The following is a 26433-nucleotide window of genomic DNA, read 5'->3' on the forward strand; positions in this document are numbered from 1 at the left end:
TGTGTGTTAGTTTAAGCTCAAACAGTTTTCTTCTGAGGGTTTCTGCACTGAGCAGTCTCAGGAAAAGGCACTACCTCATTATTCACTTTGGTGTTTCAGGAGAGAAAAATAGTGAAATTGTTCAGAATAAATACACAGTAAAATAAATGTAGAGGTTTTTGTATTGACATAAATATAACAGATCACTGTTTAATTCATTCCTCCTTCCTTTCTCACTTTGTTGCCTCAAGCCAGAAGGTTAACTATTTTAGTTTACACGCCTTTCTCCCCCCAGAGCTGATGTCGGGCTATATTGGTGATGTTGGGGGAGTGTGTAAGTTTGACGCTAGGTAATACATCACACACTCCGGGGGGTCTCCCTGGTATGCTCCTCAATAATGAAGTTCATTCGTTAACTTCTCCCTCAAAGGCCAGGTTCCCCCGCTGCCCTTTTCAACGGCCATTGCAACTCTTACCGGAGTCACCCTACCAACAGAAAAAAAACACATCATCATGCTTCTCCCCTTGACAAGCTCAGTGGTTGCCTTTGCAGGGCATGAAGAATAAGAAGGTCCATTACCAATCCCTCATGCCTGGTTATAGCCATAATTATCACAGGGAAAATGACCTGCTCTGTTTGGTTTGCTGTACAGGGGATGTGGCTCCCTAATCACCTCCTCCTTCCCTCCTGTCGTCCTCATGCCATGGAGATGGAGCTGGTTTTGGGGGAGTCTTGCCAGTTCATTAGAATTCACAGGGTTCCACCTCCCTGCCTAGCCAGGCTAAGCCTCTCACACAGGCTGCCATGCCTGCGATAATCTCCCCTCTTCGTTCCTTTTCGCTCCTTCTTTCTCTATCCTCCTATCCCTTTCCTCTCTGTCCCCAAGGGCAGCCTCACACAAAAGAGATGCAGTGCAATTCATTGTTAAATCTGATTTCTATTGATCTATTGAAAAATTGTTCCTTGAGGTATATGATAGCATTCTACCTTCGCACTGATCACTCCTTACCCCTGCCTTTTTATCCGGTGAATGCATTTATTCCAGCTCATTAAATGGTGATGTTTGTTGAATAACTTATTTTTTGTTGTTGAATAACAGATTTTCTTTAAGGCTGTATAATTCAGACGAAGAGCCAGATCATTGCTACTGAAATCCCCAAAGATAAGATGAAATTGCACTGTGTTTCAGTTTTATAACACAAATAACACAGCGCAAAAAACAGCTATGGACATGTAACATTTCCCACTGAGTTAGTTATATTGTTCCTAATCTGTTATCATCACCACAGCAGGTCTGGCTTTTATGATGCGAAACTTGGTCAATCCATGGTTTATAACTTGGCTCTGCCGTCATACTGATATGTGGGTTTTTTTTTCCTCTTTTTCTAAAATATCAGATTCAGTTGATTTAGAAATACCAGAGGATCTTATTTTTGTGTTTATTAAAAAAAAGGGCATTTAAATGTAGCTCTATAAATAACCATAACAGTATAACAAAAGGCTATAGCCTTGTCAAACATTCACTATAAGTACTGTGTTGTTGATTCTGATTATATGACAGTTGACAGGTGTATACTTCACCTATGTAGGAATGATATGCTTTCATATTTCTCCTTTCGACCCTGCTGATCTATAAATATTGTGTTTGTGTATGTGTACTGAGTGACAGATGCAAAGAGAGAGAATAGTGCTGAGCTGGCCTGGGGGCTGTTGTGCATATAAAGGAGGAAGGGCAGTGTATAGTTGCTAATATAGAGTCATCTGATCAGTATTACTGTTCAGATGACTAGCGAAAGATCTCAAAAAAAGCACAAGACTCAATGTACAGCCAGACTAGCCACACTGTGCTGCTCCATGGAAAATCCATTAGCCGTAATGAGTTAACAGCATTTCCTGTAGCTACACATTATACCATAAAACTCGCACAGCAGCGACATGTGGTGTGTTTCTAAACTCTCCATGCTCTTATTTAAACTTGTCTTTAAATGCGACGCTGTGCTTTCCTCTGGACATAACCCAATAGTGTCCTCTATTTTCACTGAAATAGATATTCCCTTTGTTGTCTGTGTGATTTATTGAAGTCTTCCCACAAGTGGAAGCCCCCAGGAAATTGCCTGGAATGGCCCTAAATTGGTTTATGATTGTGTGGTGTGGGCCGGTGCTGTTATGGTTCTAATATTATGCCCTCCACTCCTTGGCATCTATATTAAATTGATCTGTATTGTTTTCATGGAGTGCCTGTTGGAGCTTGTTAATTCTACCGCTGCTTCAGGCTGGTGGTGCAGCACCCATGTGGCTTTGTGGTGGAATATATGCCTCAAATCTCTAAAATAGAAAACACAACAAAGAAAGGGGCACATATTGACAAAGTCTGTAAATGTTTGTACTCTACGGTCAAAGGCTGTAAAGTGAAATACGGAGGAGGCTACAGGTCTTCGGTCTCGGAGGCCGTTCCAGAGTTGTAAGAGTTAAAGTGGATCAGCTGTGTGGTGAGTCTGTGTGTGGAATGGCTACTGACAGACTGCTAATGAGGCCATTATCAGCTCTGGTCCTTTCCTCTCCTCCAGGGGCACCAGTGGATGCTCCGCACCTCATCTCAATTGAATTTCATTCCACAAGGCTTGTTTACAGTAAATACATTTGCTTGAATTAATCCAAAATCAGTGTGAAACACATGACTGAGCTGGTTTTGCTGTAATTTAGTAAATTATGGCCAGTTAAAGTGAGTATTTCTATTAGAAATATGTTGACAGAGGCTCTGTCAACTTCATAGACACTGCAAATTTACTATCATGATTTTGGGGGGATATAGGAAGACAGACCAAAATGATTTAGGTGGTTACACATCACCACACCACAGACATTTGATTATCAGTGACTCTGTGGCTTAATCAATGCTGTAATGAAAAAGTATTAGCGGCATCATATTGGCATACTGTCATAGAGTTGAGCAGTCACGGAGAGTGTGATCAAGAGCAAATGAAACAGCTTTACTGGAAACATCTCTCCATAGGGAGGTCTGGGCCTTTAAGCACAATTATGTTCAGTTGATTTGAAAGCTATAAGGCTGTAACTACATCATCTGCTACGATTAGTTAGCACGTTTTATGCTTAGTTGAGTATGTGCTAAACCTTAACGGCTCAAATATGTATAAATATCTTGCGTCTACCATCAGAGACATAGATTTGAAATGTCCTTCTCTGAGATACAGGATATAATAAAAGTATATACTGCCAACGTTTAATCCATGTCATCTGAATTCTGTTGTTGACGTCTGTTTTTGTTGCATATAATTTAGGGAAATCAAGAATTTAAGTGTTAACATGACAGGTTAGAATGACAAAAGGCTTTTATAAGGTCTTCAACCATACTTTTTTTTTTTTTTTTTTTTATAAAAATCTTTGTAGAAAAGATTTTGAAGGTATTTTTAAGGTGTGACACATTGATATTAATTTGACATTTGTAGCTTAGCTGTTTTTGTTATAAATGGCAGTGAGCGTCTTCATATTCCCTCTAACCTTAGGGGGATACTGTCACATCTCTTATTCACCACATAATTATACGGAGACAAAGCATCCTTTAAACTCTCTCATGGTGTTAACATTTGATTTTTATCTACCTTTGAAATATAACCAACTAATAGACTCTACCTCTGTTATGTTTAGTTTTTTCTTCCTTAACCATAGCTCAGTGTTAAACCACAGTTGTTTCTAAACTGACTGGCACACCAATCATTCGCTGAGACCCAACCACATGTAGTGGCAGTTAGACGGGTTCCTGTGTGGTCCAGGCCCTGACTCATCTAGTGAACTTTGAAGATCTTCTGGGGAAACACAAACATTGCAGGGAAATAACTGTGAATTTGTTTAGAGTAGTTTACCGGGGTCTGCTTTTGTATCCACGGCACGCTTCATTTGATGCTATCAGCCACTGAATGATATTCTGTTCATTAGACGGTGTGCAATAAGAGACCAGTGTTGACACAACGTGAGTTAATGTGTTTAGTGTCTCTAATGGATCATAGAGGTCCTAATGAAACATTGTCATGGGAAGATTTATGTTGGAAGCTGCTGACTCCTCATTTCCATATTATGTGGTTAGAAGTACCTTTATTCAATGAACAGAAGACATCAAATGAATATAGATATTTATTGTGTAAAACAGGGATGAATAAATTATTAAATTTCACAGTGGATGCATCATATTATATATTTTTGTGACAAAGACACAGTGCTGCTGTTGTGTTATTAATACCAAACAACCAGACAGAATGTGAAATGTGAAAGATTCTAAATTTAAAAAAGAAAACAGTTGGAATAAATGTATTTTTTGTCATTTAATTTTTACATTTCAGATATTTATATTCAGATATTTCAGTCTGAAACTGAGGCTGCATGATGTTTGTCTTGAGACAAGACGATATGAGCACCAGCTTATTCATGGAAATGCCAAATGCATCGTGGTTATTGGCCAAGGCTGGATTGCACTAAAACCAGAATATTGTATCAGAGAGAAGCAGCTGGTTAGGAGTCAGAACAGATTATCATATGAGAGAGGATGAGCGAGGAGAGGGGGAGGAGAGAGAGAGAGAGAGGAAGGTAGAAACTGGAAGGGGAGGCAGGGTGGGAGAGAGAGGGGCACGGGATGGAGAGGGGGGGAGAAATGATAGCAAGAAACTCATCGCCCGGTCGCTGTGGGGTGGAGGGGATCATCCAAACCCTTCCGCTACTATCTTCCCTTCCTCACCTGTCAAAAGAGTTTGTGAGAGCGGTCGGTGTGCGCGAGAGAGGGGCACGCGGGTCCTATGAGGGGTCAGAGGAAGAAGCTGAGGCTGTACTCATCATCTCTCTGTGTAGGGTCCACCGCTGCTCGCAGACATCTGGCCTCACACTGATCACTCATATCTGCAGACAGGGAGGAGGAGAAAAAGCACAGAGCCAACTGCTTCAGTGTTTGAGCCACAGAAAAATGACACAACCCCTCTTATCCATTCTCTCTGCACTCTTCTTTTTTTTTTTGTTTCCTCTGTCTGTTGTTTCCTCAGCTCTTTTTAGCCTTCACCCCCCCCCCCCCCCCCTCTCTCTCTCTTCTCATCCCCGTCTAGCCTTTTATCCCCTCTTTGGCTTTTTTCTTATCCTTGACATTGCACCATTTTTAAAGGCAGAAAACCAAGAAAGTAGAAAGGGCAGAACTAGAGCATAAAAAATGGTGTCTGCTAGAACTGGTTCTGACTTTATCCTTGCCCGAAAAGATAAGCTACAAAAGATAGTGAGAGTGTGCTGTGTCTAGCAAGTCGGTATACAAGGCTTTGACTGCAATCAGTGGGAAGAGGGCCAGCTTCCCTGCCTGAGCTCTCAGCGCCCCTACTGGCTGCATGCTGTGCCAATCAAAGGCTAGTGGGTGGGGAGCAGTCAGACATGAACACTGATGTCACAGTCACATGGATTCTGGTGTGGTCATGCTCGGAGGCTGAGAGACAGAGCTGTGCTGGCCAGCTGCTGCTGAGACAGCAGTGGAGGGCTTTGCGCTGGTGATAGTTATTCTCTTATGGACTCGAAGCTTAATGATGTATTTTGTGATTTCAGCTATGAAAGGTAAGAGCAAAATGCATGCTGATCCTGCATACAGAGTAACAAGTAGGGAAGTACAGCTCCGCTATTCATAGCCTGCCAACTCTTTGCATTTCATTTGCAAGGCATGAGTGTGACAGAGGGAGAGGGAGAGGGAAATAAGGAGAGCGAGGGAGGGAGAAATACAGTAATACAGTGCTTCTGAATGCTTGCAAGTGAATCAAGCTTTAATTATATCTCATTTAATGCATGGTAATTTTTTTTTTTTTTTTTTTTTTTTTAGATATGCACAGCTAGAAATGTTGAATGTTTAGCACAAGTGTAAAGGTATTTTGCTTTGATTGTATTATTTTCAGTGTTTCTTATGTTACTGTTGTGTGGGGTAACGTGGAAACCACAACCGGTGTAGTCTTTGCTGTGTTCATCTCTGACAAGAACAGCTCCTAGACCTCAGAGCAGAAGTTTTTTTTTTTTTTTGTGAGGATGCATTCAGAGGGAGGGCAGAAGGTCGGAGAGGGTGGGGGTGTTCCTGTCGCTATTCCTTTTTGCCCCGTTCTTAATCCTGTTGTTCCAGTCCAGAGGACGTGTCTGTTCCGCGGGAAGATGTGCGTGGCAGTGTTGAACGTGGGTCGCAGGCGGGCGACAAGGCACTGCCGTGGCTGGCAGACTGTGATTCTTTGAGTTGATACTGGTGCATGTGTGTGTATATCTGTGTGGAAGTGTGTTTGTTCCACTGACCTATTTTTGGGGTAGTCGGGTTTACATGTGTGGCCATGAGAGCAGGACTGGGTCCTCCCAGTCGCTGTGATGTTGATCTAGTATGCTTAATCCCAGCTCTTCCACCCCCTCCATCATACAAGCATACATGCGCACACACACATCCGCGCAGACAGCCACTGAAAGTAGTCAGAGATACAGTACAGTTCACACTCCTCTCATGCATGCTTGCACACACATGCACATAATCATATTTTTCACACATATGACTACACTTTCATTCTTCCATGCAGAAAAATGTGAATAACCATATTTAAACATATGTGTTCATGTGCACAGTTCATATTGTCAAATTCAATGATCATGATGAGACAGACATGTGTCATTCAGTGTTAAATAAGAAAGGTCAGTCATTAAAATTGGCTCTGATTCTGTTATATTTAGACCTGTAAAAAAACAGCAAAAATAATTTAAAAAAAAAATGTATATGCATATATATAATTTCTTTTTATCACATTTAATATCAATACAGGACTAAAACTATTATTTATATATGATAATATAATTTTACAAATGTCTTATAGACTAAATATCATATGATTATTAATATCAGTGAAAGTGTTTGTGAACTCTCCTAATTTAATCTGCATTGTTACTTACAACCTTCACATTCTAGATGCTATTAAATATCTTGCTGTTTGTGAAACTCCACAGTCTCCATGCCGTGTTATTTTTCTATCTATTTTGACGAACACTTTTGTAAAGTGATGCTTGCCGTCTCTTGTGATACTTGTCTGACTTGTGTGAAATTAAAGAGGAGTACAACTGTGTTTTTAAAGTGAAACGTATGAAAATGGCCTTTGACCTTTATATGTCATTTATAGTGAATGTGGATTTATGAATGTATGTTTTTGGACAAATTTTGTGTATTCTGTGCTTTGTTGCTTTTATATGTAAAAACAACATTTCAATAGCCCATATATGAAACCTAAAAAGAGGAAAATTAAATTGATGAAATAAGTAAATTTAGATGATTGAATATAGACAATGCTGCTATTTACTGAACTTGTCGTGTTCATCTAAATGATTGTGTTTATTAGTCAGTTTCTGGCTGGCTGCCTGTCTTTCTCTTTCCTCTTAGCCCTGTCCTTACCCTTATGGGTGCGTGCAATTTGACAGTAGCTTCTGGTATCATGATAGGATTTTCTAACAGTGTCAGAAATTAAATTAAAATGTGAACAAGCAGTGCAATAGGAAACTAATTTAAATAGCAATAGTAATTTCTTCCTGGAAATGGTCAGTGAAATAGATGATCAGCACACATGACTTTTCCTGCCTCTCTTGCATGCCCTTCGTTCTTGCATGGCTAATATTACTCCATTACTGGTGATTTTTTTTTTTATTTGCACATGCATCTTTTCTTGTTTTTCATGTGTCACTCTCTGTATTTCACATCAACTACATATACAACGCAAAAGAGGGTAATATGTTATAAGATCGTCTCTGTTTGTTTCTGTGGCTTTGTCTCTATCCTGCAGCCCTCCTACCCACCTCTTCCTCTCTGTTCAGTTTCTCTACCACACCACTGCCTCTCAAGTACCTAATTACCTGTAATGGAAACATCCCTCTCATTACCCCATGCAAATTAGCCAGCCTACTCAGCACAATTAAGATGAAAATTCCAATTACATAATTAAAGAAAGTTGTTTGATGTGTGGATCGACAGAAAAGGTAAAAAGTGCTTCTCATCTATAGTACATATAATTAACCCTTTAATAATGGCATTATCTTGGTAAGGTATACACAGCAGCACTTTCTGAAATGGTGTAAAGGCCCAGTAAACCACGAGTGAGCATGCAGACTGCACATAAATATGTGATCTGGCACGAGTGTGTACTAGACTGTAAAAAATGTTCTGGGGCCGTACAGGAGGTAAAGCCAAATATCTTGTGATAGGCGCTTTAAGGCTATGTTAACAAGGCTGTAAATATTTGCTGTAGATTTGGTACTCTTTGTCTCTTTCTATCAGTTGCCGATGGAAGTGCTCACTACACAGTGCTGCAGGCTCTCGCACATTAAAGCAGAGGTTAACAAGATTGGCTATTATCCAGTTAGGGGCTGAGGACATGAAGAGCCAAAGGAAAAATCACCACAGATTAAGGTGAAGGCAAATATAGAGCAAGTCACCTGCAAGGATTTAGAGAAAGGTTTTAAAGGCCCAATTACAAGGAAGGGATATTTTCAGAACTGTTAATGTATCCTATTTTTTCTTGGGTAAAATATACTGTTACTTCAATGTCAATATTAACATTGTTAATATAAAATGCAATGTTGTAGAGTAGCAAAAGTACACAGTTAATAAACTCTGCATTTATAATGGATATTTTGATTGAATTGGAATTTTGATTGCATTTACATTCGGATCAAGAAGATAATATCTCAGTAGAGAAACATGAAACAAGTGGTAAACTGGAGGCAGCAGAGAGGGCTAAAGCACCTCTTAGCTGGCTGAGGAAGTGGAATGGCGTCCCCACAGGTTATTAAAGTGTGTGAGGTGTGCCAGTCTATGCTGTGCACACTCAGACGAACATCCTGGCTGCCCGACTGTGTGTGGAAGGACTGGTTAATGAGATATTGACTGCCCATTGAGAGCATGGATTTTTGATTTGGCTCCATAGAAGTTGGGAGGATAGGGAGGTGCACTCTCCAGAGAGGAGGAGAGAAAAGCAGAAAAAATGAGAGGAGTGTAGTGATAGGCAACTGTTTGTAATTTGTAATTGTGTTTTAGGTTGTGTATAGTGCACTATTTTATGTTTTTTTAAATCAATATTGCCAGTTATTCTCAGTAAATTATTATTAACTGCTGTGGGCTATCCTATCTCTAATGATATAAATCACATAATCAATTGGTGATTACTACAACAAGATATATTGAGACAAAATTAATGGGAAAAAAACACACAATGACCTTTTTCAATTTTTATTTTGAACTATACATAATATCGAAGGAGACAAGTATTGATTTCCCCATGTATAGAAAATACAATAATTGTCCACACAGTTGCAGAAAAGTGATTATTATAATTATTATTATTTTTTGTATGTGTGTGTGTGACTGTAATGTTTACTGTACAAACATCTATCTCTGACTTGATCCGTGTCATTGCATTGTGAGAGTGACAGCTCTGTCAGTCATCTTGTCTTGTCAGTCACACTTTGTGGTTTTGACAGATTAGTCCAATCACAGGCAAGGTTAAATGACTCTCATGTCATATGCCCAATCAAACAGTAGGGTACAACAAACAGCAGCTCAAGATAACCATCGGCCCACATGAGATGATTTTACTTATGTTGAAACATTCTCACAGAGTTCAGTCAGGGTTCCCGATTTTGCTCTCCAGTCAGGTAAAACACCTCGCTGGGCTTAGTCAAATGCCTCTAACTTAAGAGCAATTTCCTACTTTACTTTCACTCAGTATTTCAGGAGTCACTTATAGATCCTTTGAAGTGTCTCCCTGTCATGCAGCATTTAGCTGCAGATAGAATACTTCCACTGTCAGCACACCTTAGATTATCATATACCACAGTCCGTGAAGTTAAAGAACACTTTTACTTTATTTTATTTATTTATTTATTTATTTTTTTTTTTTCTGCAGTTTGCACACAAGAATATGCATAGAAAATAAAGACAGGGTAGTTTATTCATTTGTTCTGTGCAATTGTAATTAGGGATATGCATACTCTCCTTGTAATGATATGCACATTTAATGTATAGCCTAGCTTTGAAGAATATATCAGTGCATGAAAGTAACAATAAAGTACATAGATTAATAAGTATAACTCTTCTTCAGCCTCTCATGCCCTTGTTGCCCTCATATGCTTTGCCATTTGGGGCTTAGAAGTTAACAGTGTTTTAAAGGAGTGAAGGGTGAAGTTTTTCCCTTGTACTTTCATTCAGAGTGTGTTTCGTACCATTGGCTTTTTCCTCTGTGGGTCTCTGGAGGGCTGTCCATTGGCTTTTTGAAGTTGCATCAAAGAGGAAATGGGGGAGAAAAAGCATTATTGATTTTGCGTTTTGTCTGACTCAAACACTGAGGACAGAAAAACACATAAGGAGTTAGGTGTTGGCAGTGGGGCAGCTCCGTCTCTTGTGTGTGAGCCAAAGGGAGATGGGGGAGAAACCAAAAGAGATAGGAGGTGAGGAGCAACACCACAACACTAATGCATCCCCCTCTAGAGTCGTACGTGTAGGCTTCTTGCTTCCATCATCTCCCCGGCTCTCTCTGTCGTTAATGGTGGAGTAAATAAAGTCCATTACTGTGAGGCTGAAGACAAACCTCTGTCTCTCCCCGCCAATGTCGGATAGGTTTCCCTCCTCCTCCATCAGGCCGGTGACTCCCTAACTTTGACAGCACTCTCCAGTTGACCTGCTTTTCCATGAAACACCAAGCTGCTCTCTTCTCAGTTGTAATCAGATCTCCCTGCTAGACGAGCATGCCAGCAGCGAGCAAGAAGAGGAGTATTGTTTGTGTGGTTTATCACCTTTATCCTGCTCCTGTGTCAGTCCAGCATAGGTGAGATGAGAGCAGAGCCCTTTTCGCGTGCTAATGTGACCTAAGGTGACTCAAAAGAAGCTCTGTGTGACAGCCGCTGATAAGCACTGTCACTGTCGGTGTCAGCATTTATGCAGACATATTCTATGGCCATTGTTAAAAATGATTTACACCTGTAAGGGTCTGTTAAATTGGTAGTATAGGTAAGAGGAAGGGCTGTACATGACTGTGGCATTGCTGAAATAGCGAGAATGGAGTGTCAAGGAATGAGAAAGGGTCAGAGGTCACAGCATACTAAGTCACACTCCCCTCTGCTCCATGGAGAATGGCTCCGGCATCTAGGGACCCTGGCAGGGAACAAAGGATGAAAAATGAGAGGTGTATGGAATTTTGATGAGATGAGGGAACAGGCAGCGTTATAACAAAGGTCGTCACAACATGCGTTCTCCCGCTTGATTACAAAAGGGAGAGAAGTGTGTGAGGCGTTTGATTACACGTCCCAGCAGAGGCCATTAGGGGTTCTACTTGTAGGATGGCATCATTTACACTCATCTGATCTGGCGTCTGTGCTGATGAATAAGGAAGAGTGAAAATCCTCCTGAGCACTAGGGGGTGCTCTTCAAGACAAATGGCATGAACATCTGTACTACAGAGTTTTCAATTTGCAAGTCTCCTAACTTCCCCATCAGCACCCACACCGGTTCCATGTCGCCACCAGGCAGTGGAGTGTAACAGAGGATGTTCCGGGTTCCCAGAGGAACCTGCACAGGCTGGAGTGCAAAACTCAACAAACATTCAAGGTTAGCAGCATAAAGTGCTCCTCATCTCATCTAAGCTGCATGAAAGGAATTTATCATCATAAATAATAAAGAAAAACAGCCTTGCAAGAATAGTCTGCTTAAGATTGATTTTTATGCACATGCATTCATTTGAAATAAAAGAAATGCTGCTTCAGTGCTAATTACAAAGATGAAAGGCATTAGAATGTGCAAGGCAATGAACTTTGTTTAAAGGCGCAGCACATGGCTAATTCAGGGACATAGTGCGCTAATGAAATCCAAGCCCATTTATAAATAGAGTGTGTTTCTGTTTGAAATTTGATCTGTATTCATATAGTTAATATATACAGGAAAAAAAAAGAACTGCATGGATCTGCACATGTCTGCCTCAATATCCTAAATAAGTGAGTCAACCACCAGAGTCAACAAAGCAATGTACAAGACATGCAACAAGAAGAAAAGAGCAAACATTCCTTGTATGGGAAATGCCTAATAATGCATATATGGATGTTTCCCAGCTGGAGCAGAGGGGTTAACAGGCTGTGGAGAGATCCTTGACCTATCTGAGATGAGCTCCCCGCCCCCTCTAGCAATGTGGAATATCTGATTGCTGATTATGAGTTTATTCCCCATCAGGCTGAGGCTTTTGCATGTCAGGATCCATCCCTCCCCAGCTGAACTGATTAAGGAGTGGAGATGATGCTACAGCTCTTAACGATTGCTGAAAGACTCTGAGAGCCTAGTAATCTGGAGTGCAGCTGGCAATCACCCACCACTGACTCTTTTGGAGGCTTTTTGGGTTGTTTTGTTGTTTTCAAGTAGGTTTTTTGGCATATTGTTGTCTTTGTTCCCCTGGGCTTCTTGTTTCTGGATGAGAGCTTTCCTAGTGCTGAGCACAGGTCCTTGTCAACCTGGCTGCTCAGCTCAGCCTAGTCCAGCCTCACCAACAGCAGCGTCAGCAAAGACCCTCGCTCAAAGTCTCAGGATGTGCTTATGATCGTCTTACAGGAGCCTAATTTGGGCAAAACAAAGGATCTTCATCCCTGATGTAAAAAAGCTCTTTCTTTGCTCATTTTCAGAGCTCCCAGAATCCAATACACGAGACGAAGGCATCAGATAAATTGAAAGAAATAGCTCCTCACTTACTCAAAAATGTATCCTCGTGTAAACTTTTAAGGGTTTATGTGCTGTTCAGTGGATTTCTGTCATAGGGAAACAAATAAGAGTTTTCTAGCAAAAAGACTGGCACGGCTGCTTTATTTGCTTGCAGGGATCTGTCGCTTAGTTACAAATCAGAGCCTGTCATCTCTAAGTTTTGGTTTTGTCAATAGTTGGATGGGAACGAAAGACAGCCCTGTTCCTAGTGTGCTGATGGCTGTTTTAATGTCTTTAATGTGTGACTTGGGGCAACAGAGGAGGGATCTGCCCAAACAGAGCATTCTCAATTACTATCAAAGCTGTGCAGCCCTCTGCTAATGACTGTCATACACATCACCCACAGTTTTACTACTTATGGCTTCAAGTCTTCAGTGTTTCATTATTGTGCCTAATGAAAATACAATTAACAGAATATAGTATGGCGTCTAGTGAACGCAAAATTATTACTTGAACTTTCATTTGTTTATGCACATCCAAACAAACAGATTACTACCTCTTAATAAGATGATGAAAAGAAGAATTGTTTTTGGTTTTTTTTGTTTTGTTTTTTTTGAAGGGTCATTTATTATAATATGTTACAGTATCTGGATCTGTAGTAAAGCTGCTGGAGTTCCACGTGTAAAGAATTGCTGTTGTCTCAGCATTAAGGTAATACCCTGCAGTGGTGACGGACACAAACCAAGACAGTATGACCACATCAACTGTGATTAAATATGTGTAAAGCTGTGTTAATATGTTGAACCCCACCAATCTTTGTATTTATGAACATTTAAAGATACAGTATGATACTGATTTTAGTAACATTCCATTATTTTCTATACACTTTACCGATGTTTATTAGTGAGTTCATCTGTATGTTTGATGTATGTTTGATTTTATTGTTACTGTATAAAACTTAAAATTAAAGAATGGTTTGGATTTTAATTTTCTTTTGTCTTAAATTAATCATATTTACTTTTTCATCATGTATCAGCTTCATTATAATGGATCACACTGTATATAAACTAAAGGTAAGAGGGGAAATAAGTACAGACGTGACAGAAAGTAGGTGGAGCTTATTTTTACTTAAATTTGCAGTGATCAGTGCAAAAATACTGAATGTTTGACACACCTTGCCCACTTGAGTGGGTAAGGAAGTTGTTTTTTGATCTTTTGACACATGATTACATTGGGCCTTTCTGCTTTGATCTCAGGATTTTTTTTTTTTTGCTCTTGAAGTAGGATTATTATAATTTATACATAAGGGATTTTGGGTTTTTTTCTTCTACGGCCTCAGCAAACTTGAGTAAACATCATATACATAGAAGACTAACATTGTATTCATTTACACATTCTCATTAGCAAGCCCTAAGGTAATTAATCAGAGGCCGATGAAAATAAGGAGATAGACACCGCTCAAATAATTTATTCCTTTCTACGCTTACCGAGTGTGAGAAAAAGTGTCTGATCAATTCCTCCCTTAGATGTAGCTCTTTGAAGACATGCACTGTCTTATGAGAGCATCACCACGGTATTTATTCTCTTTAAATTGAAGGCTGCAGACCTTGCATTTCCTGCACAAACACTGCAGGACATTGTTGTCTGAAATTCCCTGTAAATACCTATAGCTCTAACCCCAATTAAACTCATGTAGATGTTAAACCCTCACTGTGCTGTCTAATGTTAAAACATTGCAGTGTGAGTGAGGTAGTGATTACGCTGTGAATGCTCCGAAAAATTGCCCAAGTACACACAGTAAAAGTGCAAAGGGCTGGAAACTAATGGAGAGAAAATGTACTGTAGACTTAAAAAATATATATATTATATTGGAAAGAAATCTATCCTATTCTATCTTATAAACCTGAACCCACTTGTGGTATTGTTCAATGTAAATAAATGATTTTTTGATGTGAACATTTATATGTAAGTGTTGCAACAGTAAAAGAATGCTTATTACATTAAGGTTTCTGCCCGTGTGTGTGTCTCTTGCATTTAGATTAAACTTTGAGCCTGTTAATTTAATGGTTTTGAATGTTAAACTGAAGAAAACAGACTTAAAGCACAAAAAAAAAGCATCTCGATTCTCAGTGAGACATGTTAAGTGTAAGTAAAATGCAGACCTCTACATAGCCTGTGTAGACAGATGGACTTATTAAATTAACACCCTCTGTGTAGATCTGCCATGAGCTTTAACATATTGCTTTCCGTAAACAATTGCGTAACCTTATTGCCAGTGTTCTTTTTACAAACAGTATAAGAGTTTAATTGCAACCGCTGTAAATAAATTTTGTTCTGTACAAATGTGGCCTGAAGACGACCTTTGTTGCTGATTTAATAATTAGCAGCTGTCTGACTAAATCACAGGGTATCTGCATGCATTTGTAGATGGAAAATAAAACATTGTCCTCAAATGGTCAGTTCAGTAATGCTATGTTTTTGACTACAGTCCCTGTAAATTATGGATTTTGTTATTCCTGGTTATTATTTATACATCATAGTGTTTGATAGTTGTTGGAAACTCCTTCTGTGAATTTGAGAATGTTTTGCTTTAATTCAGGTCTATGAACATTTAATAAATATTTTATTCTGCAAAAAGTCGATTTAAGCACTAAAGTGTGTTTCTTACCTGTAATTTGTGTTTATTAAATGAATAGTGTTGCAGCTTGTCAAGCACCAATGGTCGAATAACAATAAACAGCCTGCTGCACAATTATTAACACTTAAAACATCTAATAACCACATATACATAGTTTTGTGTCATAAACCACTAATTCTAAGTTTTTAAAATGCTTATAAATAATTAATTTTGGGACAAATTGGTATGCTGTCTTATGGAGATGTAGAAGTTTAAGATGCTTTTAAATGTCTTTTTTTCCATCCACATATTTTTATGAGCATTAGAAAAAAGGATGGAAATGAAAAATGTATTTTTATAAAATCCTCACACTCGCTGGAGGAGGTTTTTGCCTTGAGTTGATGCACTTAATGGAAATGGAAAGACCTTTTTCCGAATAAGTTCTGACCTCGCAAACATTTAGCTCACATGACTGGTCAGCTGTTTGCTGGTGCATCCTCAGTATTCCTATGAAGTGGAAAAAAAAACGTGGCTCATAGTCACAACAGGTACATGCAGATGGATGGAGTGACCGATCCATCCTTTTCCTTATTTGCGAGAAAAAAATAAAATATGGAGCCATTTAAAAATGAAAACAACAAAGAAACGCTCCATTTCTTCTACTGTTCACTGCTGTTTATTGATACTATAATACAGACTAAACCATCACCGTCTAATTATTTATTTATTTTTTTGTAGTGTTTCAAAAGTTCCTGTCAAATTCACTTGATTATATGTAAAATGGCATATTGTATATTCCTTTCAGTCGTGAATAAAACAGGTGCGGCATTCTCTTACATACATCCATAAACAAAAACAACTTTCTAAAATAGTTTTTCACTGTGAGTCTATTTCATGAGCGAGAAAGAAGAAAAAATGGTGTATTTCAGTCAGCAGCTCATTTTCTTTTTGAAGAAATTCAAAGATTGTACAGTTTGCTTTGTGAACTAAATGTTATCCATCGGCAACAGATATGTTATGGCTATTACTGAAGCATGTTTGTATGATAAATTTGATGTCACAATAGCATATCCCTTGAGCAACCACAAAAGCCGCCAATGATGAAGGGTTTATTTTTAAAACTATACAGGAGAGGCTTTCTGCAGATTAATTCCAGTGTATGGTTCTCATTGTTAGAGAAACAAATTGAGCTTTACGGAATTAGTGTGCTCGCTGCATAAATCTCAGATCTATTCCTGAAACATATGATCGTATTTAATGTGATTGGATGCTTGTGCGTTCCCTTTGAGAGTAAAGGAAGAAAACCTTCCCGACTGGATTAGAGCTCGAAGTACAGTAATGATGGCTCTGAGTTTCTCCATTGACCCAGGTGTGTTGTCTAAATACAATATGGATGTGCAGGGCTGCCTGTGTACTCCAGTGCTGGGAGACTATTTGCTGAAGGTCATTTGGGATCATAGCGTGCCATTAATAATTCCTGAAAGCATCCAACATCTCCATCTGTTCTGCTGCATCCATCGCTCCACTTCAAAGACAAAGGCAGCATCTGCAGGTTAGCATTAAACCTGCCTCCAGGCTAAGATGTTGGAGGTGGGATTCTTTGTTGAGAGAACACATCTCTGGTCATCAGGTCATGCTTCTCATATATTAGCCAATTAATGTTTGTAAGTTTGCTCCCACAGCTTGAACTTCTGAGCAAATAGGTACACAAAGACCAGCAGATGCACGCATATTATTGTGAGTACTGAATGTGTGTTACCAGTTTTTGTACTCAGAGTCCAGTGTGGTACAGTGCGGTAATTTACCACATATCCTCATGGGCCACAAGGCTCTCTACAGGGACGCAATTACCACTTTCAATAGAGTCTAGCCAATCAGCTCGACAAGGTGTTACCAGAGAAATTATCAAAACATACTTTAAACCAAGCACTTATTCGCATCCATTCTGCATATTTGTGCATGTGTCGCTGCTCATATTGCAAAGTATTCACCTGTGCATCCAGCATTCTAGGCAGCAAAATCTAAACAGGTCTCAATGACAGGCCCACTTCAGATACGTGGGAGTCCTGTGGAGAGTAAATGGATGTTTGGCAGTGGCATGTGCTTCGCGGGCCTAGTGGGCGCAGTGGGCGAGGAGGCAAGTGCCTGGCTGAGTGAAAGATGGCAGTGTGCAAGGAGAGTGTGTGCACACAGCTGAGTCTGTGACAGAAAACAGTGAGACTTCTGCTCCTGCTGCTCCATCTTCTCTAGCCAATGATAGATCTCAGATTTAATTTTGTTAATAGCACAAGTCTAAGTCTCAAGCCATTCCATCCTCTTAATGTTCAGGAAAGAGAAATCATGAAGATGTGTCTGAAACGGGAGACTATAAATGTCAGCCTGTATGAACATATGTTTTGTTTTGTTTTTTTTGTTTTTTTTTTTAATTTACTGTAATATAGAGTCTAGCGTATCATTCCATGAAGCTTACAATTATTACTGCTTCACATCCCACATGTGGTCTGCTGATAAAGCACCTGGACCCATGAGTAACTTCACCATCTTTCAGCCCTGGGCTCTTGTACAGTACTGTAGGGCTGACCAGTGAGTCTACTCAAATCACCATCAGCTCCAAACTGCTTAGCCTGGCCAATTTGAATTTCACATCTCTGCTGACTCATAACCCTGTCAGGACCTTTCTTCTTTATCATGTCTGTGCCTCCGGTGGACTCTCATCTCAGGCAATAGAAATTAATTATTCAGATTAGAAACCGAGCCACAATTAGACTCATTTTTTATCGCAAGGCTTTGTTTTGCTTAATGTTGATATCTGATTCTGCCTAGATTTTCTTTGAAAGCCATATTAGCTTAGTGACATTTCAGTGGAAGTAAATTGGCTGTGTCAGAACAGGCTGGAAAGAGAACAGGAAATGATTTCAGCTGATGACACACTCAAAGTAGTCAGGTATAAGCGAGTGTGCCGCTGTGCTGGCCGCTGCACTGGACAGCAGCTCAGATCAACATGATAAAGAGGGACTGATTGAGCTCCTTACATTCACAGGAAGCTGAGCGTTAGGGTTCAAGGTTATCTGGACAAATCAGACTCCTGTTTCCATTCATCCCCTCCTCACCCACCAACCAGCCCTTCCTGGGCAAACCAGCAAATTAGCAATTCTGATGTCTGCAAGCAGGTCTGGCAAGGGAATGCCTGTGAATCCTAATGCCATGATTAAACTTTCATATCCATCCGGGGGAAGTGCTGCATATACAAAATAAGCAATCTCTTTTTATTTTTCAGCACTTTAAGTAAGGCTGTCGAAATGGGCAAACATAAACCCTTCAATAGGGTTAAATGGACCAGGCTAAGTAGGAGGTGATCTTTCACTCAAATCAGTCAGGCCTTTGTTTTTCTTCAGTGAATATAATCGGTATCAATATGCTTAACATAAGCAACTGTATTTGACTTACCACAGTGCATGGTCAATTACACTGCACCCATTATTCTGATATACGTATCTGTGCATCTGTAAACAGGAATAACCTTGTTCTCAACATTGTAAATGGTACTGCTTGATGAGGATTAACATATTAAATGGTTATGTTTAGGAAAATGAAATACTGAGGTAATATTATGCTCCCTTGGTCAGCCATGCTGAGTGGTTGGGAGAGAGTGTAAGGGACAGGGAGCCTCAGTCCAAACAGCGAGCCAGGCCTGGATGTGGCCATTATGTAAGATGGTCTTATCAGGCTCTACCTCCTGCTGAGCCACAGCCTAGCTTCCCTCTGCTCCCCCATCCTGGTGCTCCCAAAACATGGGCCTTCATTAGCAGGGCTAAATATCCCCGTTCTCTGCAATCTCTATCATTTCTTGCCTTGAGGCAATCCGATAATTACCTGTTCTCATTTCCCCTCCTTCTGGCCAGCAGGGAAGTGTTCTGACTTGCATTAGTTTGCATGAAATATTATCAGAATATTGCACATTTCTCCATCCTGCAGCCTCTGACACAAGAAATATGGAGTCACTGGAGCTGTGACTGACAGGTGTCTGTCTTTCATGTTCCTCTGAGAATAGCTGCTTTGTTCTGGAGTTACAGCAGGAATTTTGATGGAAAGAGAAATGAGTGCATAATGTGTATAAAGGCTTTGTTGCTTTGTTTAACCTCCATCTGCCATTATTTCTGGGCAGTATTGTGATGCGTTACATCGCTCTTTGTTACCTACAGTGCAGGAGAACAAGAACTTTCCGATTTTCTGAATTTAAACTCATGAGTGAATTTTCTCACACAGAAAAAAAACTATCAGCATTATAACAGAGCAGCATGTCATTCCCTGTGAATTAGTAGAATTTTTCTTGAGTGACAGAGTAGCACAAAATGTATAATGACTGGAAGGGGAAGTTTCTTGAATGACTATGGTCTGCCTAATGACAAGATGACCAGGAATTATAGTCAGCTGTATTCTTTATCATATTATTTATTCTTATACTAGTAACGTTAGCAGCTGCAGATGAGGAGATGGATGAGCTTTACCACTAAAATCAAGAAGCATCACTCAGCCTAACCTCTGGGTAAAGATCGTGTATGATAGCTCTGCTATGCTAAGAGATACATCTGATCTTGATAAGGCAGCCTATGTCGTTTCATCATCTTTCATCTGCTGCCTGATGCAAATTTCAAATATTTCTGTTTTTAGAAAGTATGTTCTTACAGTCATCTTTGTGTTACTGCAACGAAGCTTGGACATTCCGCTTTTCCTTTTGTTTTGTTTTTTTATTTGTTTTTGGGTTTTTTTTCAGTGAAGAGATTGATTGTAGCCAATTTAAAAAATGTCTTAAGATGTCATTCACAAATGCATATTGAAATTTAAAAGGAACTTAAGCAGAGGATCCGTCTGATATGGAGTTGTTGTTGATGTATGTACTTAAGCTTATTCACTGTCTCTCCTCGCCTTGCTGTGGGAAGCAGTGATGATTTTGGACTTTGTGACGGTCACTTTAATCTCTAATGAAGGCTCGTCCCTGGCTCTGCTCAGCCCTCTGATAGCAGAGCAGTCATAAACAGGCCTGTCAGGGGGATTGCAGCGCTAGCAGTGCAAATGGCAAAGAAAACCCCAGGGACCAAGCCATGCTAGCATTATGGTTTAATTCAGATATAGCTTGTGGAAAAGGCAGATTTTCATATGAGAAAATTCTTCTTTATTGCTAGCTTTCAGTATCACGGCATACCGCTGGAATCATGCATCCACACATGTTCCTTTTTTCATAAACATTACCCACATTTGTTCAAATATATGAGTTACAGTCTTGTGGTTTCAGGTGGTCAACACATTCTGCAGAATATTCAGAGTATAAATTGGAATACCATCAGGCTTATTTCAGCTGTAAATAAACACTCGCTTTCAAGATTGCATCACAAATTGACCATAAAATTTGTGCTTCTAAATTCTGTCATGCCATCTTATAGCATATGCCTCTTTTAGTTTTACATTATTACCATACAAATGAAGACAATTTCATGTTTAACATTTAGTGCAAGATGTAAATGTGTGCTCAAATGATTCTGTGAAACTGATTACTAGTTGCTCTGTGCTCTGACACATCCTGTGCTCATGCAGCATGTGCGACAGCTGGTTAGTAATTAGAATAATCTTCTCCCTGGTAGTGATTTAGCTTTCATGACTGCAGCTTACCTCAAATTGAAAATAAATTTATAGATAAATGCCTTTGCTGTTCCAGCAAATTACACCGCTGTAACTCAAAGGAGCCAAGTTGTTTATTTTGGTAGTAAAAGAGCAATCAGAGAAAACAAACAAAGCGCTTTATGAGTGCTGTCAGATTAATAATGATGCTACCCAGCGGTGATGATACAAACGATTATTTTTCAGCACACTCTACCCCACCTCATCATGGTAATTATAGATACTATATCATTATTATATCAAGTATTCACTACAGATTATCAAGATAATTGAAGCTTGCCAAGTACACTGTGGTTTCACTAAATACGGAACAGGAGAGCAACACACACATTTTGACTTACCCAGCAAACTAGCACTGAGATGCTTTAGTGTGTCCATGCTTACTATGTACTTTCCTTAAGTGAGCCCAAATAAGTGTGTAAATGCACACAAATATAGGCACACACACACAAACATCAGTTGACAGTGTTAAGATGAGGCTATACATGTGATACATTGTTTTTCTCCAAGCTTCTGTTCTGGTGTATCTGGGCAAATCCCATGGTGATGAGGCGTAGAATCTGTCATGGAGAAGGCATAAGCCTTTCATATGCATAGTAGAGATAAGAGGCAGCCATTTTATCAGGCGAGCTGTCGCTCCAACATGCTCGCGTGTTATGTGTCCCCGGGAGCGCCTCCAGAAACATGTCCCTTTAATGACACGGCCCATGCTCGCCAAGAGGACGCCCAGTTTGTTCCGAGTTCTAACCTGACAATTATGCCAATTACACCAGGCAGCAATGTTGACAAACACACCAGGAGAATTGCTGCAGTTGATTGGTAGCTATGTTCCGAAGTCCCCTGCTGTGACCTCTTCTGTAATTTAACTAGCATGGAGGAGAATTGCAACGGGTTTTCTAGAAAATTCCCCAAGCCCTATGTTCTTTTGTATCGGGTGATGTTCATGCCAAATGAACAGGCATTGCAATGGATCTAGTTTGTCAAAAAAGCACAGGGAGAGAGATCATTCTTTCTGCTAGTCATGACTGTATGTGGTTTGTTTCAATTTATAAAGAGTGTTATGTTTCCTGCCGAGCCAAGGCAGCATGTAGAAAGTTGTTGTGGTGGATCATATTTCCTGACCCAGCACCATTAGCTGCTACTTATGTAACCCTTAAGGAGGGCCACTGTTGGCACCTGCGTATGTGGCTTAGCTGCCTATGAAGTGAGGAAGGAGACACTGCCAATATGGAGACACATTAACAGTGCAGTGGCTGCTCACTTGCTTCCGTATGAAGTGTGTGCACTTGCATGGTTAGAATACATAAGGGCTTTTTCAGCAGGTTTTTGAGCAAGAACAGCATTGTACTGCATCAGCCCATTTGCAAAAATTCTGTTTTGGTAAGCATGCATCCTCCTTTTGAAGGAGCAAAAGATGATCCCCCTTATGTTTTTGGAGTACTTTGACTTATTGATGTCTTCTAAGCACAGCACATAATTGTCTCAAAACAAAAGTGTGCGAAAAGGTCTGTAATATGAGTCTAGTAAATAGAAATTAAATTTTAATACAAAGTAATATATTATGTACTATTTCCATCCCAGACATTTTGCCATTATATGGAGTCTTATGTAATAAACATAGAATTTTTGTATTCATTGTGTTTGTCTGGTTTTATTTGTGTTCAGCAGTGATACACCACCTTGGAAGGAGATTTAAAGGCAGATTATAGTTTAACACTGAGGTCAGGAACTATTCTATAACAGTTCACTTGTGTTCCAGTCTGGTCATGTAAGCACAGGGATGACAGCAGCTGGGGCTTTGCCATCAGCATGTTGTGTATCTACAGTTACCTTAAAGGTGAAGTCAGACCTGGTCAGCGTGAAGAGTCGTTTGCCCACTGAGAACGACCTTTGCTCTTTTTTTTCCCGAGCACAATACTACACAAAGGTAGGCAGGATGGAAGACGTGAACAGAGCTCAGTCCCAGCATGCCTCCTCACTTCGCTTACATAACGCAGTGTTAAGCTGGAGTTAGCAAACATTAGAGGTCAGCTGGTTATTGGGACAGTGGAAGTGTAGTCATTCACTAGAGAGCTATTTACAGTTGAAAAATGAGATTGCTGTGTGGGACAAACAATAGTTTTCCTCCTGCCTATGAGTTAAAAAACAAACATTTCAGGTATTTGACCTGAGTCCTTGTCTTCAGCCCATTGCCCACATGCATTACTTTTTTACGTTCTTTGCATTTTTTCCAACCCGCAAGGATATTATGTTTTCCTGCTTATCGTGTTAGTGCAGAGCTGCTTGTTAGAAAAGTCTAATTTTCCTTAATATTAAAGGGACTGTGATTTACGCGTATGGTTGATGAAGAGAGGCTGGAGAATCCATTAGTGTTCATCTAAAACACATCAGCCAAATCACTGACACAAGCTTGCGGTCCACTGCCAGCTTATTGATTAAGAACAGTTTCCAGTGGCCTTATGTAACTGGCCATTTGCATTAGCTTAACAATGTTGCTATTCTCCTCTGAGTGGCAACAAGGGCCATTGTAAAATACAGTTTTTTTTTCTCTTCTCAGAGTGAAATACCTAAATGAAATAAAAGCTGCCAAAATTAAACTGTGTATTTTTTAACCCAGTGACTCACCTTCCTAAATGGGGTTTGAATAATGTACGAACAATTGTAAAGGGTAGGCAGTGTAACAGCTTTGTGCATGATGGTACTGTAGCACACAGCACAAAAGGATCATTTAGGAAAGTCATAAAAAACATCACATTGTCCAATTAATAACCACAAAAACAACCTTCACTCCCTTGTGAGATGTTTTCAAGGCATCATAATTATTGACAACGCATGTGAAAACAGAAGTGAGATTGCCGTTGGAAGTTTCCGTCTTAATTCAGTCAGCTTCTTTTAAATCTCGTCTTTGGTTTTGATAAAAGAAAAAGCAATGTCAATCAGGTGAACTAATGGGAATGTGCATTTTGTAATTCACTCAAAGGGAATGGTAAATTGAAAAGAGTTTGCAACCTTTTAACACACTCACACACACAAGCGCTGACAGTCAAGCTCCATTATCTGACAGCTGGAGAGGTTAAAAATAACTGTGCTCGCAGCAAATTAGACGTATCATTTGGCTTCTAAGTGAGAGATGAATCTTTGTGTGGATGCTCCTGCCATGCCGTGACACAGGGGCAATATATCAGGCTGTGTTTGCCTGTCTTTCTCATAAACTCCAAATGGAATTGTAAACAGATGAAGCAATTTTACACCAAATGTATTCTCTCTGAGTCGCTACAATGCAACAGTGAGACACCCAGCTACCATAGACATATACATTACTACTGCCCCGTGCACTCCCAAGCCAAAGTACATAAATCATAATTTGGTCGCCTGCAGGGTTATTGCAATCGCTCAAAGCCAATCCTCAAAGTGTTTTATATGTTACTTTTTTATCTGACGGTAAATCTGATGTTATTGCACATATGTGGAAAGGACTTTTGAACATTCTGCTGCCTGTTATTCCTTTGCTTACACATAAAAGCTTCACACATGCTGTATAATACGCTCAAGAATGTGAAAACAGAAGTATAATACAAGCTTGTGTATGAATCTGGATTCTGCTTGGCACAGTCAAGTTTTCCGTGTCATTCAATAGCACCTTGCCCACTTATGCATGCGTTTTATGTCAGGTGTCAGAAGGTGGGGTGTCAATTCCCATTCAACATGGTGTAAGAAGTGTAACTGTGGGATCCTTGTTACAGTAAGGTAAGTAAAGAGATTTCCATGGGAGGCTTAGGTGACAGGCGAGGTGTAGCGTTTCCTCTAAATACCTAACAACATCATTGTTAATTCATAGCTACTTAATCACTTACTAGAGTAAGTGCAGGAAGGATGATCTTTGTGTCATGTTGTCTCACAAGGTAATCTCTTGTATTTCCTTAAGACCCATGCTCTAAATTTGTCACTGACTGCATGTAACCACATTCACCCCCGAGTTTTAAGATGAGTTTTATGTCTGCATATTTACTGAGCAGAGTGTGGCCCTGCTTCAGTCTACTTGACATGATTTATCTCATCCAGCTTAACTGACAGGTATTGATGTGATACAAGGATAAATGCAGTAGATTGATGGAATTAAAGCCCACCCTATTGTTCCCATGCTGTGCATCACTGACACATGTGAGACTCATGTCTCTCATTAAAGAAAATAAATGCTTCAGGCAGCCTCCCTGCAAAAGCATCAAGTTTGTGTGAGTGCATGTGTGTGTGTGTGCGTGTGTGTGTGGGAAGCTATCTCTGCTGTTTTTTTCTCTCCCCATAATCTCTCCCTCCTTGCACAATGGAATTTACTTGGCCTTGAATGGGTGAGAGTACAATTTGCAACAGACTCTAAACGGCAAATTATTTACCCTGTTGACAAAGCTCTGGACATAAAACAAAAGGACAAAGACCATTGATTATTTAATTAACTTTTAATTATTGCTTGTGGAAAGGGCATGATCACAACTACAAGCAAAGCCATGCTCCATTATTTAAGCGTCTTTGAGTTATCCCCTTGGGCTACCCCCCTTACATCGTATATGATGCATCTAAGCCACTAAAAGAATCTAATCTTATATATATACAAAAAAAGAAAGAGAAAGAAAAAGAGAATTTCTCTCTCTACTTTCTGTGCACGGCAGGCACTTGGCTGTGCATCTAAATTTTAGGGAGCTAGTGTTAACTCTATATTTGGATTCCACTGGAGTGGATTAAGGATTCTTTACTGCAAACCCACGGGATTTTTAGAGACATAAAAGAGGAGACTGTTTGCATCCATGCTATACAAATAATTGCAGGTTTCAAATCGAGTGTAATTTCAAGCACCAGCTATATGGGAGAGTGTGGGCTTTGATGTACAAATCCACAATTCATGGGGGATTAGCACCCCAAAGGTTAGCAGTTGCTAATTACAGGAGATTGGTTATACATATCTAACAAGGCAAGAAGACAGCCTTAATAAATGTGAGGATTCATCAGGAACAAGGATAAGCGGCTGTGATAAGCGGACATGTATTTAAATCATCATGGATTGATATGCTGTAATGCCCTTCTTCATACAGCGAAAGGAAAGGCGCAGTGTCTTTTCTATTGTCTTAACAAACAACATACCTTGTGAGATATATGAATTTCGAGATGCATTTATGTATGCAATCATATAAATTAACCTCTCAGATATTCTTTCTGTGTGTCTTACTGCAGCAATTTCTCCTTTACTGTATTTTGCTTGCAGCGTTCAGTGCTACATTACCATAATCCTTGGTTCCCTTCCACAAACCACCACTGGCTAAATGAATCTATTATTTTTGCCTGGAGCTGAAAAGATGCAACAAAATGCAATGCATTGAAGGGAATGAAACTTGTAATAAACTGCACATTTTCTTTATAATAACCTGTCTACAACAGACTTTTTACTCACAGTTA

General features: G+C 39.7%; 1 protein-coding gene across 3 annotated transcripts in view; it reads left to right on the forward strand.

Moving 5' to 3' along the window:
- The window catches only part of roraa (RAR-related orphan receptor A, paralog a), a 186796-nt gene that overhangs the window by 134844 nt on the left and 25519 nt on the right, over nucleotides 1-26433 (forward strand). Inside the window, exon 1 of one of the 3 annotated variants that reach the window (XM_030137425.1) lies at nucleotides 5438-5575. The exons of the other annotated variants lie outside the window; for them this stretch is intronic. Within the exon in view, the coding sequence (XP_029993285.1) occupies nucleotides 5545-5575 (31 nt within the window). The 5' untranslated portion in view covers nucleotides 5438-5544. Of the gene's footprint in view, nucleotides 1-5437; nucleotides 5576-26433 lie in introns of those variants that run through there. 3 annotated transcript variants of the gene reach the window in all.

This window comes from Sphaeramia orbicularis, chromosome 6, assembly GCF_902148855.1.
Source record: "Sphaeramia orbicularis chromosome 6, fSphaOr1.1, whole genome shotgun sequence".
Taxonomy (NCBI): domain Eukaryota; kingdom Metazoa; phylum Chordata; class Actinopteri; order Kurtiformes; family Apogonidae; genus Sphaeramia; species Sphaeramia orbicularis.